Below are 14,237 nucleotides of genomic sequence, written 5' to 3'. Positions count from 1 at the left end.
TATATATATATATATATATATATATATATATATATATGTACACATACACACATATATACATATATATACACATATACATATATATATATACACACACACACACAATTTTGAAATATCAACACTGAATTGGTTTTCACAAAATGAAGGGAATTTATAGATGACACAACGATACAACAATGTAACACACTTATCTCGGCCTACAATTAACTTGCACTTTAAGGTTAAAGACTTTAAGTCTCGGGTAATTCTTGTAGGATGTGAGAGGATGAAGAGTACTTCCAGCTGTTTAACAGCAGGCTTTACTGATGACATGGCTGATAATCGACCCACTGGACATATTGTTTATTATATTGCTAGCTTCAGCTTTCCAACCTAAAATGTAATCTGATTAACCCCACTCTCATGATGACAAGGGCATTATAGACAAACGTGAAGAGGAGAGAACAAACACACACCCAGTTAATTCCTTTGCTTAATCTTCAATGGCCTTGCCACAGCCTGTGTTAAAGCCCTCTACTACGATGTCAGTGCTTGGTTTTTAAAACACACTGCCGACCAGTTCTGGCTTCGCACAACTTCAGGGATTTAGATATTACCCTTCTTGTTTCCTTAACTGACAAATTAAGTTTAATGGTATGTCTGAATTAAAGCAACCAAACATAGGATTTAACCCTTCTGTTACCATCGTGTTGTCGCCAACAGGATTTGGCATGCATACTTCTCATTACACTAACTCCTAGACTGTTTGTGATATCTAGAAAATTCAAAAACTATGGACTGGCGACCTATCCAGGGTGTGACCTGGCCTTTCGCCCTATGTCAGCTGAGATTGGCACAGCACCCCCCACAAACCACATTTGGAGGATAAAGTGGTAGAAGATGGATGGATGAATACTGAAAAGCAGAGAAATAGAGCTTTGCGCCCATATACTTGTCATGATGGTAGCCATCAGGACTTCCACGGAATGACACAAACAAGATTCATCAGCGCGTCACATTTTTGAAATTTTTTTGACAATTCTACAGCCATAAAATCAAAATAAATCCAGGTGGCCTGAATATCATGATGGTCATAAGGGGGTTAAGTAACACGTAAAAGGCACTTATGTTTTATATCTACGTATACAAGGATTGATCGATTAATCAATGATTATTATAGTCATCCAGTAATTATTTCAGTCTCATGTGGTGTAGCAAGCTTAATACAGAGAAGGTGCTGGCTTCATTCTCCCAGTACCCTTTTCATTAATATTTTCTACATTGATCAATGAATGATTAAGTTTATGGAAGGTTGTGAAAGAGTGAGCTTTGATTCCGCTTTGCCTCAGGACAAACAGAGCAACAGTATATTATATATATATATATATATATATATATATATATATATATATATATATATATATATATATACATACATACATACATACACATATATATATATATATATATATATATATATATATATACATATATACATATATATATATATATACACACATATATATACATACATACATATATATATACATACACATATATATATATATATAGATAGATATACACATACATACATACATACATACACTATATCTATCTATCATCTATCTATATATAGATCTATATATATATATATATATATATATATAGATCTATATATAGATAGATAGATATATATATCTATATAGATAGATATATATATATAGATACATATATATTGTTGCTCTGAGCTGTTTGTCTGCTTGAAAATAAGACATCTGAAAACCGAGGCAGAGCGGAATCAAAGCTCACTCTTTCACAACCTTCCATAAACTTAATCATTCATTGATCATTCATTGATTATGGGCGCAAAGCTCTATTTCTCTGCTTTCCAGTATCCATCCATCAATCTTCTACCACTTTATCCTCCACATGAGGTTTGTGGGGGGTGCTGTGCCAATGTCAGCTGACATAGGGCAAAAGGCGGGGTCACACCCTGGACAGGTCGCCAGTCCATAGTTTTTGAAGCCAGCACCTTCTGTGTATTAAGCTTGCTACACCACATAGAAAAACATGAGAACGCCTACAACTTTATTTAACCTAGCAACTTCTCAAGAGGTGCCCGACGTGAGATTTAATCTTAAAAGCTGTTTCCCATGTGCATCTAATTCCAAAGCACTTGTATTTTAAATTGCATAAACTAAAAGCTGAAAGGCTGCTCCCACATTCACTCCATTAGGATGTTATCAAATCAGGATCACATTCTCTCCTGTGCTCTATTAAAATGTAGGAGAGCACACAAAGAATGTGCCATGTTCAACACAATAAGGGACTTTTAATCATTTTATAATAAATACCCACAGTCTGGTATAATCTGTTCTATACATTCCCAATTTCTTCTTCTCTCTCTGCCTGTCTTCTAAAAAACTGTAACAAGATCTCAAAATTACTGGCGCGCTACGGTGGTGTTTAGTTGCTAAATTGTGACTGTATGATGACTCATACTTATGATATAATTTAGTGTCATATGTCAATCTCAGCACTGTAAAGGACAATAAATGCATGTGAAAGCAATGACGGGTCTTTTATGGTTATATTTAATACTTTGTATTGTGTTTGCACAGATGTGTGCACATATTTATGATTTTGAAATACACCCTGAAAATAAGGATGACAAGAATATGATGATCCAACAGATATACATCTCTTTATAATCCTTGAAAGAGCACATGCACGCTCTTCCTCCTACATGATGACGATGATGTTAACTGAGAACTTCCCATCAAACTCAATCGGGACCTCTCAACTTCAGTATGAACATAACTCTCTTGAGTGCATCGAAATATCATTTCAGCATTGTAATGCCAACAAGGAAGCCTGCCAGGGAAGTAAGGTGCTACTGTGCATGGGAGGAAGTACAAACTGAGTGGAAGAGCGGAGGCAGCAGAGAGGGGTAGAAGCCGGTGGGAGGAAGACATGTGACCGATCCACGAGGCGGAGTGGGAAACTACTGCAGCGTCATCCAACTCCCACATAAACATGGTCAATGAGCATGTCTCACACAAGTCAGGCCATGCCAGGGAGGAATGGGAATAAAAATTGTAAATATATAAATAATGATTCAAAGCAGATGGCAGTAACCCACGGGACGCATTATAACCGCTTACAACAGGAAACAGAGGCTTACGGCAGCTTTACGTACTTAGGAGTCCTCTCCATTCCCAGCAGATGGACTAAGCTATGGCTGTGTAAATGACCAGCACTATGCTGCAAATATCTGATGCGAACTCATTGTATATGACGAGGACTTTTCTCAGCTACCTCACAACCAAGTCCACAGTAGTAATATGGTTTGTGGAAATAGTAGCCAGAGTTTATTTGACCAATTTTTATTGTATTCACAAATTGGCTACAGTCTCACTTGTCGCACTCTTTTATGTCTACAGGTCATGAAGAAGGTGCAATATTTTCCAGGAAAAATAGAAATTTTCACATGAAGGGGGAGTTGTGGTCAGTCTATATGCTGTAATGCAGCAAACAGCTTTTTGCCAAGTGCACAGGCCTGTGTCCAGGACAGCTGACCCACAGGCTAGAAGGGTCCTCTCTTGTCTGACCTGCTGCTACAATAACCTGTCCAACTCAGCTGTTCACCCTGCAGCTGTCTCCGTTTCTGTGCATGTTGAATCAATGTATGTGAAATCATGCAGACCTTCCATGCCTTTTGCGTTCAACATATAGTGTCTTTTATTTCTCATAAAAAGAAAAAACATTATTCTGACTTATGACGGTAACAAATGCGTCAGGCATTTGAAATGGTACCAGCCGTGTATTTTCTTGCATCTCAATCTCATATTCACATGTGATTTGAAAATCAAACGATATCATGGATTGGTAACATTTTGGTGTAGCAATAATCCCCTAGTATGAAGTTTTCCCTGTTAATTTTTCGTATCCAGATAAAATTTGAGGTCCTCCTCTTTAATATTCCGCTATTTTAGCAGCCTCTCTTTTTCTTATCTGTGTTGTGGAGCCCTATTTATTTACAAAGTACAAAGACCACCAATCAGATATGTCCACTTCTCCAGCCACCATCATTAACCAGCATCTCAATCAAATTAAGCCAGCAGGGACAATGGACAAGAGGAACACCCATAGTGGACTTTGCTCTCCGGTACTCGCAGCTAAAAGGCTTATAGATCTGTTGATAATGCTACCAGCAAATAATTCTCTGGCTAGATTGAATCCTGATGCTGGGGATGGTTTGAGAGGGTATGTTACATGCCATTTCAACCACCCTGCTTAGAGAAAAACACTTGAAGCTTGTACAAATATGTGATTATGTCATCACGGATTAGCTGATGGTTTCTGTATTTTAACCTTTGGTGGCCTCTGTAGACTTGTCGGGATGGAGTGAGCCATCAGCATCACACAAAGTCCTCTTGCTTGGATTATCCAACTCTGCGTATGATGTCATCTAGTCTAAATCTGATCTCTGCACCAACACAGTTGAGAAATAATTGACCCTGATGACTGGAAAGTGAGACTAAAATGAGCAAAGAGAGCAACAAAAATAACTGTACTGTGATAACATATTAGTTGAAGGACATTAAGGGGTGGCAAATAAAAGATACAACAGTAAAGTCACAGCCTAAATACTTTATGAATCCAATATCCAGTCAAAATATAAATTACAAGTTCAACAGAAATCTCAACAACCTATGCAATATTACTGATTAAGTTTCCAGCAGTTTTACTGCCTATGATGTCATGTATATTTAGTAAATATAGGTTAATAACATTTCAGATAGATAGTAGGCTGTAAAAGGTACATTGGAGATGTACTGTACATCATTTTTTGTTGACCTTTAAATCTTTAAAACCAATATTTTTAATACTTTCAATTAAGGAGTCTACAATTAATAACTTGCCAGCTTTAGCTACACTTGCTATGAGTTACTTACATAGTGTCAGTAATGCACATTTAATCCACATACTGGATCAGACTACAAGCAAACACACACTGTTAATGTAAGACCAAAAAAACAAAAACCTTTTATTGTATCATGTCAAACGTTCTTGACTTCTAACACTCATTTGTCAGGTCTTTCTAGAGACATGATGCTATGCTGTGATGAAATGCAGGACATTCTCTTGAACTAGATCAATAACATACTGTCAAATAAAAACAGTGTGGTACTGTAAAACAGGCATTTAAAATGATCTGTGTTGTTGTTTATTGAAAGCCAGCGTGATAATCACTGTGTGCCTATGTATGACTAACTATATGTGCCATGTCCAAGGCAACAAACCTGAAATTACGCACAAGAACCAGAATAGACCGTGACCTTTGCCTGACTCCCAGTAAACCATTTCACAAAACACAACTGGCCGTGTGACTCATCTCATCTTAGAACAAGTCAAATGTCAACATAGCACATCTCCATTTGGTAGCCTTCATGGGGTATTAATGACACTAACTGTACGACTGTAACAAATGGAGATTAAAAGGAGGTGGTGGTGCAGAGAGTGTGTATGTGTGTTTTTCTAAGCTGTCCTGATGATCCGAGGTGTCCACGGTTGAACGGTGGTGTTAAAGAGTGAGTGGTGTGGAAGAGCAACAGCTGGCCTATGTCCAGAGCTTCTCCAGTTTCAGTTCAGATTCAACATACCCAGATGAGCCATCACCTGCCCCCGAAACCAAGAGTGGTGGTCAGTCGCTACTTCACTTTTCCAGTATAAGACATCATAAGACTCTATGATTTGCAGACCTTTTGTATGGAATGGGGCAGGGTAATTATGTGTTTTGACATAGGTTCACTTCATAGGCAACTCTGAGTTATTGATTTAGGCCATATAATACAAATATTTCTACCTGTACACTAGGCGTATGTGGTGTATCACGTTATCTCATGCCATACACTTGCATGACATTTGGAAAAATGTATTCATTATTATAAAATTAATTAAAATCTTTAAAATGCTTGTAAACTTAGTATGAACGAAATTGTACTAAAGCAGCAGAGTGGTGGGGGACACATTTCATTCAATAAACCGATTCCCCACTGGTGCTTGTATTCTAGGACAAGGGCAGTAGTCCAACTGAAGGGCTCAAATTAACGGTGCATGTAAACATACTAACTGTCAACACTCATAATGGCCTCCACTGCAATTACATTACAACGTACGGTTGGTATCATACTGAAGGCCTGGTTGGATCTTAAAAGAGTTGATCCAATTTTAATGTTCACTGCGACTGCAATCAATCGTAGGACTAGAGAAAAGTCTATGTCAACCTAATGCACAACATTTAATGTTATTCAATTGATTTCCAGGACATTACAAAGAAAAACTAATTCAACCATCTTGCACTCAACAGTCCATTTCAGAGGTTTCCTGTGAAATTTCGATTTTAAAAATCCCAGAGTTCTTTAATGTGTTTCTATTGTTAAACATTATATCTGGCATTTAAAAATTCTAGGAAAACTAGGAGGTTACAGTCCGAAATGTCAGCTTCAACTGTCACATCTAAAAAGATGAACAATGTATAAAGGCAAAAACCTATTAAAAACGGCAGGAATGACAGGCTTATGAATACACCTAAAAGATAATCAAGTTGACTCAATTTTAAAACTACATTTTAGTCTGAAACTGGTACCTCCCATAAAATCACTTCCCACAAACAGTGGTGAACCTTTGTGTAAAACAGGCAATTAAAGTTTATTAAGAGTAATAACACACACTGTATAATGGCTGCTGTGGAAAAAGGCCTATTGTATTATTTGGTGAGGTTAGTAAAGTTGAAGACGTTTCATCTCTCATCTAAGAGGCCTCTTCAGTTCTGAATACTTGGAGGAGAAACGTCTTAAACTTAAAGCAAGTCCAGCGGCCTATATCTAAACTGCTTAAGATGCGATTTCATCTATTCTGCACTATATAACCATGCAGTGATATATTATAATCTCTCACATGCTTAGTCATAACCTCAAACCTTGCCATTTTGTCTAGCAAAGCAAACTCAAAATAGATTTAAGGTCAGTTTGGCTTCAGGTCTTTTTAAATTACCATCATTCGATTCTGGTTTGGTTCTTTTGGCTCAAGTTTGCCACTTCAATTATGATGCCAGAGACAGTTAAAACAGAACTTTAAATTTATAGTGAGTATCAGAAAAAGAGAAAATGTGAGAGACGAGTTAAGTGTTAAAAAAAAAAATACTTGAGTATTCCACATCACCGATTAACAGCCATTACCAGAGACTGTACTAAAGAATGGGTCACTGTTTTTTATCTCTTATAGACGACTGTTTTCCTATTTTTCCTATTTATAACAGGATTAGGTGTTCAGAAAGTTCAGAAAGCTTGTATAATGCACAAATTTGTCTTTATCGTTAAAAAGCAGCTCTCTACTGTAGTGTTAGTTAAACAGGATATTTTATGCTCATTTATTTTTATTCTGGAACTCCCTGGAGTAGCATGATGCATGATTCACAGTTTAAAAAACTTTTATTTATTCCATAGTGCCTGTTATGAAACTCCTCGCTTTAGCCTCCAACTCTAAAACATGAAATACTACCTGCAAGCTCTTTTAGGACCGTCTTCCTAAAAAACAACTCCAAGAAACCTGTCTACTCTGAGAGGCAGAGCACACTCACTGCAGATCACTGTCTCACACTCTTGCCAGTGTCAAGGTTCTCAAATGCAAACTGTAAAACCGAGTGATAACAAGAGTGATTAGAAAGTCCTGGCCAACAGAATGTGATAGTCACAGACATAATGAAGTCTTGCAAGTGTAGTCGAGCCTCGTCTCAAGATTAATCATTATGAAAATGTAGGTCTGCAACGAACAATTATCTTCACGATAGATTAACCTGTCGATTATGTTCTTGTTTATTTGTCAGAAAACGTTGATTGGTGTCTGCCAAATCTCAAAATCAAATGTCTTTTTCCATAAAGAAACCAGATTTAAGAAACTGAAAAATCTGATTAAAAAAAAAAAAACAGTCAAACCAATTAATCGATGGTCAAAATCATTGATGATTAATTTAATAATCAAATCATCAATTCTCAAAAATTATTCGAAAACGTCCATCAACATTTTAAGGATCAAAGGATCATCAAATTAATCAAAAAAATTAATCTAGAGATAAATCGATTAGAACAATAATTGTTAGTTGCAGCCCTACAATACATTTACCATGACTTACCATGTCATAATATTTACTGAAAATCCTAAAGCTTATTTTATACTTTTGGCCATGCACTGAACATCAGCCCCTTTAATACAGACTTTAAAACCTTACTAAAACATAGTAAACAGTTGGCATGACTAACATATTGATATGGTAATAAATGTTCTCATTTAGAAAACATGTAGTAATTTTAGTCAGAGGAGAATTTTAATTAACCTGACAAACATCCCCAATAATTATTTTTGTTCTCTTATGTGTTTGTTTTTATCTTCAGGTGTAAATATTACAGAAATCAGCAGTGCACAATCACAAACCAAACAACAACCAACTTGACAACTTTTGGAAATAACCTTAATTAGCTGAAGTCCACATGTGAAATGTGTCATTATGGCCAGAGAACGGAAGACTGCAGATTAAATCCAGCATGCCTGAAATGCCATTGTATTTTTGGGCAGAAGAAAATATGTCCTTGCTTTGAAAAAGCACACCACTTGGTTATATAGTAGCTTTCTCAATGTATAGTGATGAAACTAAGCCAGGCATTGTACTGATGGAGATGTTGGTGTCTGTTGACGGGTTGCCGTTTTAAAGAGAGAGCCATGACAGCCAGCAGAAATTAAATGCCGCTATTTCTTTAAGGCCTTGGGATCTCCCCTTGGGAGGAAAGCCTACGGTGTACTTACAGGAGTGGCTATAAGGTCCTGCCTCCATCACACAAGCGTTTGTCAGTATGAGAAAGTGGCCAGCTGAACCAAAGACTGAACCACTGTGTGTCGACAAGGCCTGCCAACAAAGACAACCTTTCAGTTTCCCCCTTCCCACTTGCCCTTTGCACCAACATTCACAGCAGTTCCAGATCCACTAAGAGAGGAGCTGGAGTGCTGGCCTACCATACATCTCTATCTCACTGATCATGCAATGAAGTAGGGGTAACAAGGGGAAGGCAAGCACTGAAATTTTTAAGTAATAATTTAGTTCATTAAGCGCTCAATACTTTACCATGTTCCTACAATTTAGTCTACAAGTCCTTACTTTAATCACCTAGATAATTTGCTGTTTAACTAAAATTAGATATCACAATATTATTGACTTTCTTGAAGGTCAACAAGATTCATTCAACCAGTTACAAAGAACCAATTGGCATACTTCCACTTAACATTATACTGTCCCCCTTTGACTTGACTGGGAGAGTATGGGTCCAACTTAAGGGCTACAACTAACTGTTCTTTTGTTTTGTTAGTTTTGTTTACTTTAGAGTTTACTTGAGGCAAAAAATAACTAGAACAACAAACTGATAGAAATCTGAGTCCTGCAAAAAGCAAGATACTACTCAAGGACAGCCATCAGTGGACACACTACTCACGTCATGCATGATGGACACAGATAACAGAGCCGTTAGTTGTTTCACTCCATATGTAGGAGCTAAATAAGAGCCACTGACAAAACAGAAGCCATACTGAACAGGCAGTGACATTCAACCAGTTACCACAGGGAGCTCTGACACCAGGCACAGACAGAAACATTTGGAAAGGCAATTGTGCTGAAATCCGGCTATATATCCATGTGAGGCCCAGCAACAGCAGCCCATTAAACCAATAAAACAATGACAATGCAGTCTAGGTCATTTTCGAGATGACGGTCAAACAGAGATAAGTCTCTTAATTTTAGGTCAGACAATAAAATGATCAAGAAAATATGAATGTGAATAATCCTGAATGGTCACAATCCCTGCTACGAGGCCAGGCCTTGTTGAGCTTGTTTACACAATTAGCACACTTCCTCCTGTCACCATTACACATTTAGATAAATGTTGGGATCAGTGGGCCACGAAATCCATGAAGCAGATCCAGATATATCTGGACACCATGAGGGTAAAAATACCCAAACAGATGGGAGGTTCACAGGCAAGGGGGAGAGGCAGCAAGCAGCACAACTTCAGATTTCAGAGAGAAGAACTGCAATTACAGTTGTTTGCCAACCCCTGACTTCTATGTGGTTAGCAAGACCTTCAATGGATGCCCATTCAGAGATAATGACCTCCCTCAGAGATACAAATGTAAGGATAATCATACACAGACCAGTGTAGTTGTGGTGAGGATGACGCAGTGCTTCCATTGGATGCAGTATGACTACTTAACTAGAGTCTGAGTAAGGCCTTACTTACAATGAAGCATCACGAGAGAGAAAAAAAAACATCTGCCAGTAATCAAGGGCAAACAACTGCTTACACATTTACAGCTAAGAAAAGCTATGAAGAGAAAGTAGGTCTGCAACAAACGATTATTGTCATAATCAATTAATCTGTTGATTCTTTTTGTGATTAAATCGATTAAGTTTCATGGGGGGTTTTTTGTTTGTTTTTTATCAAAACACTAAAAAAGCAAATACTGAAAAAAAACAAAGTAGATTATTGATTGAACAGGCGGTCTGGTGTAAGCCTATTAAATAAGTGGCTGAATGTGATTTGACATTTGACACCACTGAATGAGGAAGTAGACTGAATACGAAGTTTAAAAGATTTAGTTTTTACAAAGGAAACTGTATGTTTCATCAAAACTTTTAAAGCATCAGGTTGAAATGAAATTTAAGGAACTAAAAGTACCACTGCTCACTGTGAAATGCTGCAAGGAAAATAAATCTATAAATAAAAAAAATGGCCAGGCTAATCTAAGCTTATTCTTCTTGACCCTTTTCATAAACACAAAAAGAACATAGTTGACTTTTACTTCCTGTATCTGATGTACTGCACATTAAAAAAAACATTTAGCACAAAATAACCGGCTAAAGATCCATAAATAACCTCAGATATATAGTATAATTATTCATGCAGAATATGAATTGTAATTGGTGATGTATTGAACAGTGGTGTGGTAACATGGAATTCCGTGTTTATAAACCATCTTCGAGGAAGTACTTACCAATTTGATGGCCACATATTCATTAGTATAGAGATTCTTCCCCAGTCGCAGTTCTCCAAAGTTCCCACAGCCAATTTTTTTACCCACACGGAAGTTTGGGCCAACCATAAGCACTCCAGAATTGGTCCCTGAACTCCGGCCCCCATGTCCAGTCCTGCTGCCTGTTGTCTTAGACATCTTTTTCCCTTCCTCTGTCTCTCCCTTGCCCCCTCTCTTATCAAAATCCATAAGCTTGTGATACCCTGGCCTCTCCACGGTTATTGTCCAGCCATGCAAACCATAGAAATGCCAATAACAATGAGAGAGGACACTTCAGGGAGAGGGAGGAAGACAAATCTTTGAGGACAGAGGAAAGATGTTGCTGCTAAAAATGTGCAATGTTCACAAGACCATTGGGAAAATGAGCCCAATCTTCAGCTTAAGTTCCCTGTGTGTAAATCAAACGGCTATTTAGATGAGGGTTCCCCTTTTTCCTTTACGTTCCTTAAGGGTCTCCTCTTTCACGTTTCTCCACCACAAGTCTCAGAGTAGCATTTCCCTGCCTGAGGATTAGGCAGGTTATGCTAGGCTGTGCCCAAAGACACACATACAATACTAGTCATAAAAAAGCACTCCGAAACCCAGCAGGATCCACAAGGCTAACTGCGAACATCTTCAGTGGGGCCTCCTTTCTTCTGGTCAGCCTTCAGTTACATGGTAGGCAAACTCCATGTTGCAAGGCGACAACAGATGAGTACAGCGAAAGTCTCGTACTGAGGTATTGGGAGATCTGAAAAGGTAAACAAAAAAGACGTTAAAAAAAGAAGTTAAACTAGTTTACAGTGTATGCCATGTATATAAAGCATTACACCATGTTCAACAGATTACCTTCACTGGCCATCCCACTCTACTGTGTATATGTGTGTGTGTGTGTATATATATATATATATACACACACACATATACATACATATATATATATATATACATACATACATATATATATATACATACATATATATATATATATACATATACATACATACATATATATATATATATATATATACATACATACATACATACATATACATATATACATATATACATATATATATACATACATACATATATACATATATATATATATATATATACATACACATATATATATATATATATATATACATATATATACATATATATATATATATATATATATACGTACATATACACACACATCTATAGGGTCAAATAAAAGGGTAAATAAATCAGTCTGTTCCCATAACACCAAGTGGCCATTAATAGATTAATATTTTCAGATTTACTTGAAGATCAAATGATATCATCTACAGTGACTATTCCTGAATAGCTGAAATTAGATCTTGCTTCAGACAGTGCAAGGCAAATTCAGTAAAGCAATCAATATGAGTGTTAATATTCTTCAGCGGACCTCAGAAAAGTAAGAAAATATGCTTTGAAATTAAAACTACTTTGGAAATAACAAAACATGGAGCATAGCAGAGATATAGTAGATCATAACATTGTGTAGGAGTAAGTTTCACACTTGCACAGCTTTTGCAGTTGTGTGAATACTCTGTTACACATGATTAGACCAGTAAAAATCTGTACATACTCAAATTAGAAACAAATGCATGTTTAATCCATAATGTTAAGATGTTTAATAGTTCAAGGGGTTTTCAGGTAGCTAATGCACAAAAAACATCAATCGCAGTGAGAGTAATTTGACCATGTCTGTACAGCTTTTTGAAAACAATCACATGTAGATGTCTTTGTCGAGAGCCAACTCCCACATGTCCATGAACTAAGATGTTGGTGATCCAGGTAATGCAGGCACTAACAATGAGCAGATACTTGTTCCTTCGGAAAGGCACTTACACAGATCAATGACTGCTGTAATATACCTCATCATATCATAACATTTGCATCAGTGGGAAGAATATTATTGGAAGTATTTGCATACTGTCTGGGTTACTGCTAGCTCAGCTGAATCTGACAGACAAATAAAAATAACTGTAGTAAATAGACAAAAATACAACACTGAAAGTCAAAGGTATGACTATAATTGGTGCACATTTCTGTAAGGTATTTTATATCATCATTCACACGTATAATACTGTTGTGCATTTAGCCTGTTCTACGCAGATTTATTCTGCAGGCCTTGAGGATCTAAACCTATATTTAAATTATACTTTCAGCAGTAGTATGAAATGTGTGCAAATAAATAAAATATGGCACAGCCTATAAAGACCCACTGAAAATCGTATATATGTATGTATATATTCTGACTTGTGCTGGTTATACAAGTAATCATTACAATGTCATGTCTTCTAGATAGCATCATAATTCTGAAAGGGCAAAGAAAAGATCAACCTAAAAGTAATCCAGGTCATTTATTTTTTTTAATAAAATTAAATAATAACAACACATGTGTGAAGGTTCTCAGTCATACAGGCCACCACAATCTCCGGAGGGTGGATATAAAACCAGTTTCCATTCAATTTTACCACACTTTTTACCTCACTTTTACCCAAGTCTGTGCAAGAAAAGTGTGTGTCTTTCCATTCAGTGCTGTTAAGCAAATACTGGGTGTAAGATCACTGAGAGAAGCAAAATATATATACAGTACCAGTCATAAGTTTGGTCCCACCCTCTCATTTTGTGTTTTTTCTTTATTTTTTATTATTTCCTACATTGTAAATTATATTGACTGTTGGATGGACTTCAGAACTATGAAGGGACACTTAGGTAATTTATTTGTGATAAAAAGCATTTAACAAACCAGAATTTTACATTTTTTAATTCTTCAAAGAAACCACTCTTTCCTTTGATGACAGCTTTGCACACTCTTGGCATTTCCTCAATCAGTTTAGGCAGCATTATACTCCTCTCAGTGACTGCCAGCAATCATTACAAGAAGTTGTTTCTGGTACTGCATTTCCACAGAGCTTACTCCCATTTACCTTTATTCCATCACACTAACTTCTCCATCTCTGCCTGCACAAGCCATAATATATCAGTCTTCTGTGTGCAAATCAAACTTAAAGAGGCTGATGGGGACCCCAAATAGACAACTTGAACTCAAGCAAGTCCAGTTATGTTCACGTACACTCCGGAGACGTGTACCTAGAAACAATCAGGAAGACAACACAGATGTT

General features: G+C 36.8%; 1 protein-coding gene across 6 annotated transcripts in view; it reads right to left on the bottom strand.

Moving 5' to 3' along the window:
* Positions 1–14,237, bottom strand: part of csnk1g2b (casein kinase 1, gamma 2b) — a 28,302-nt gene that overhangs the window by 12,622 nt on the left and 1,443 nt on the right. For all 6 annotated transcript variants that reach the window (XM_044044068.1, XM_044044065.1, XM_044044069.1 and 3 more), the window contains exon 2: positions 11,080–11,848. In XM_044044068.1, the coding sequence (XP_043900003.1) occupies positions 11,080–11,307 (228 nt within the window). In that variant the 5' untranslated portion in view covers positions 11,308–11,848. The remainder of the gene's footprint in view (positions 1–11,079; positions 11,849–14,237) is intronic.

Source organism: Solea senegalensis, linkage group LG14 (genome assembly GCF_019176455.1).
Source record: "Solea senegalensis isolate Sse05_10M linkage group LG14, IFAPA_SoseM_1, whole genome shotgun sequence".
NCBI lineage: Eukaryota > Metazoa > Chordata > Actinopteri > Pleuronectiformes > Soleidae > Solea > Solea senegalensis.
The sequence above is the reverse complement of the archived record's forward strand: the minus strand, read 5'-3'. Positions and strand labels throughout refer to the sequence as shown.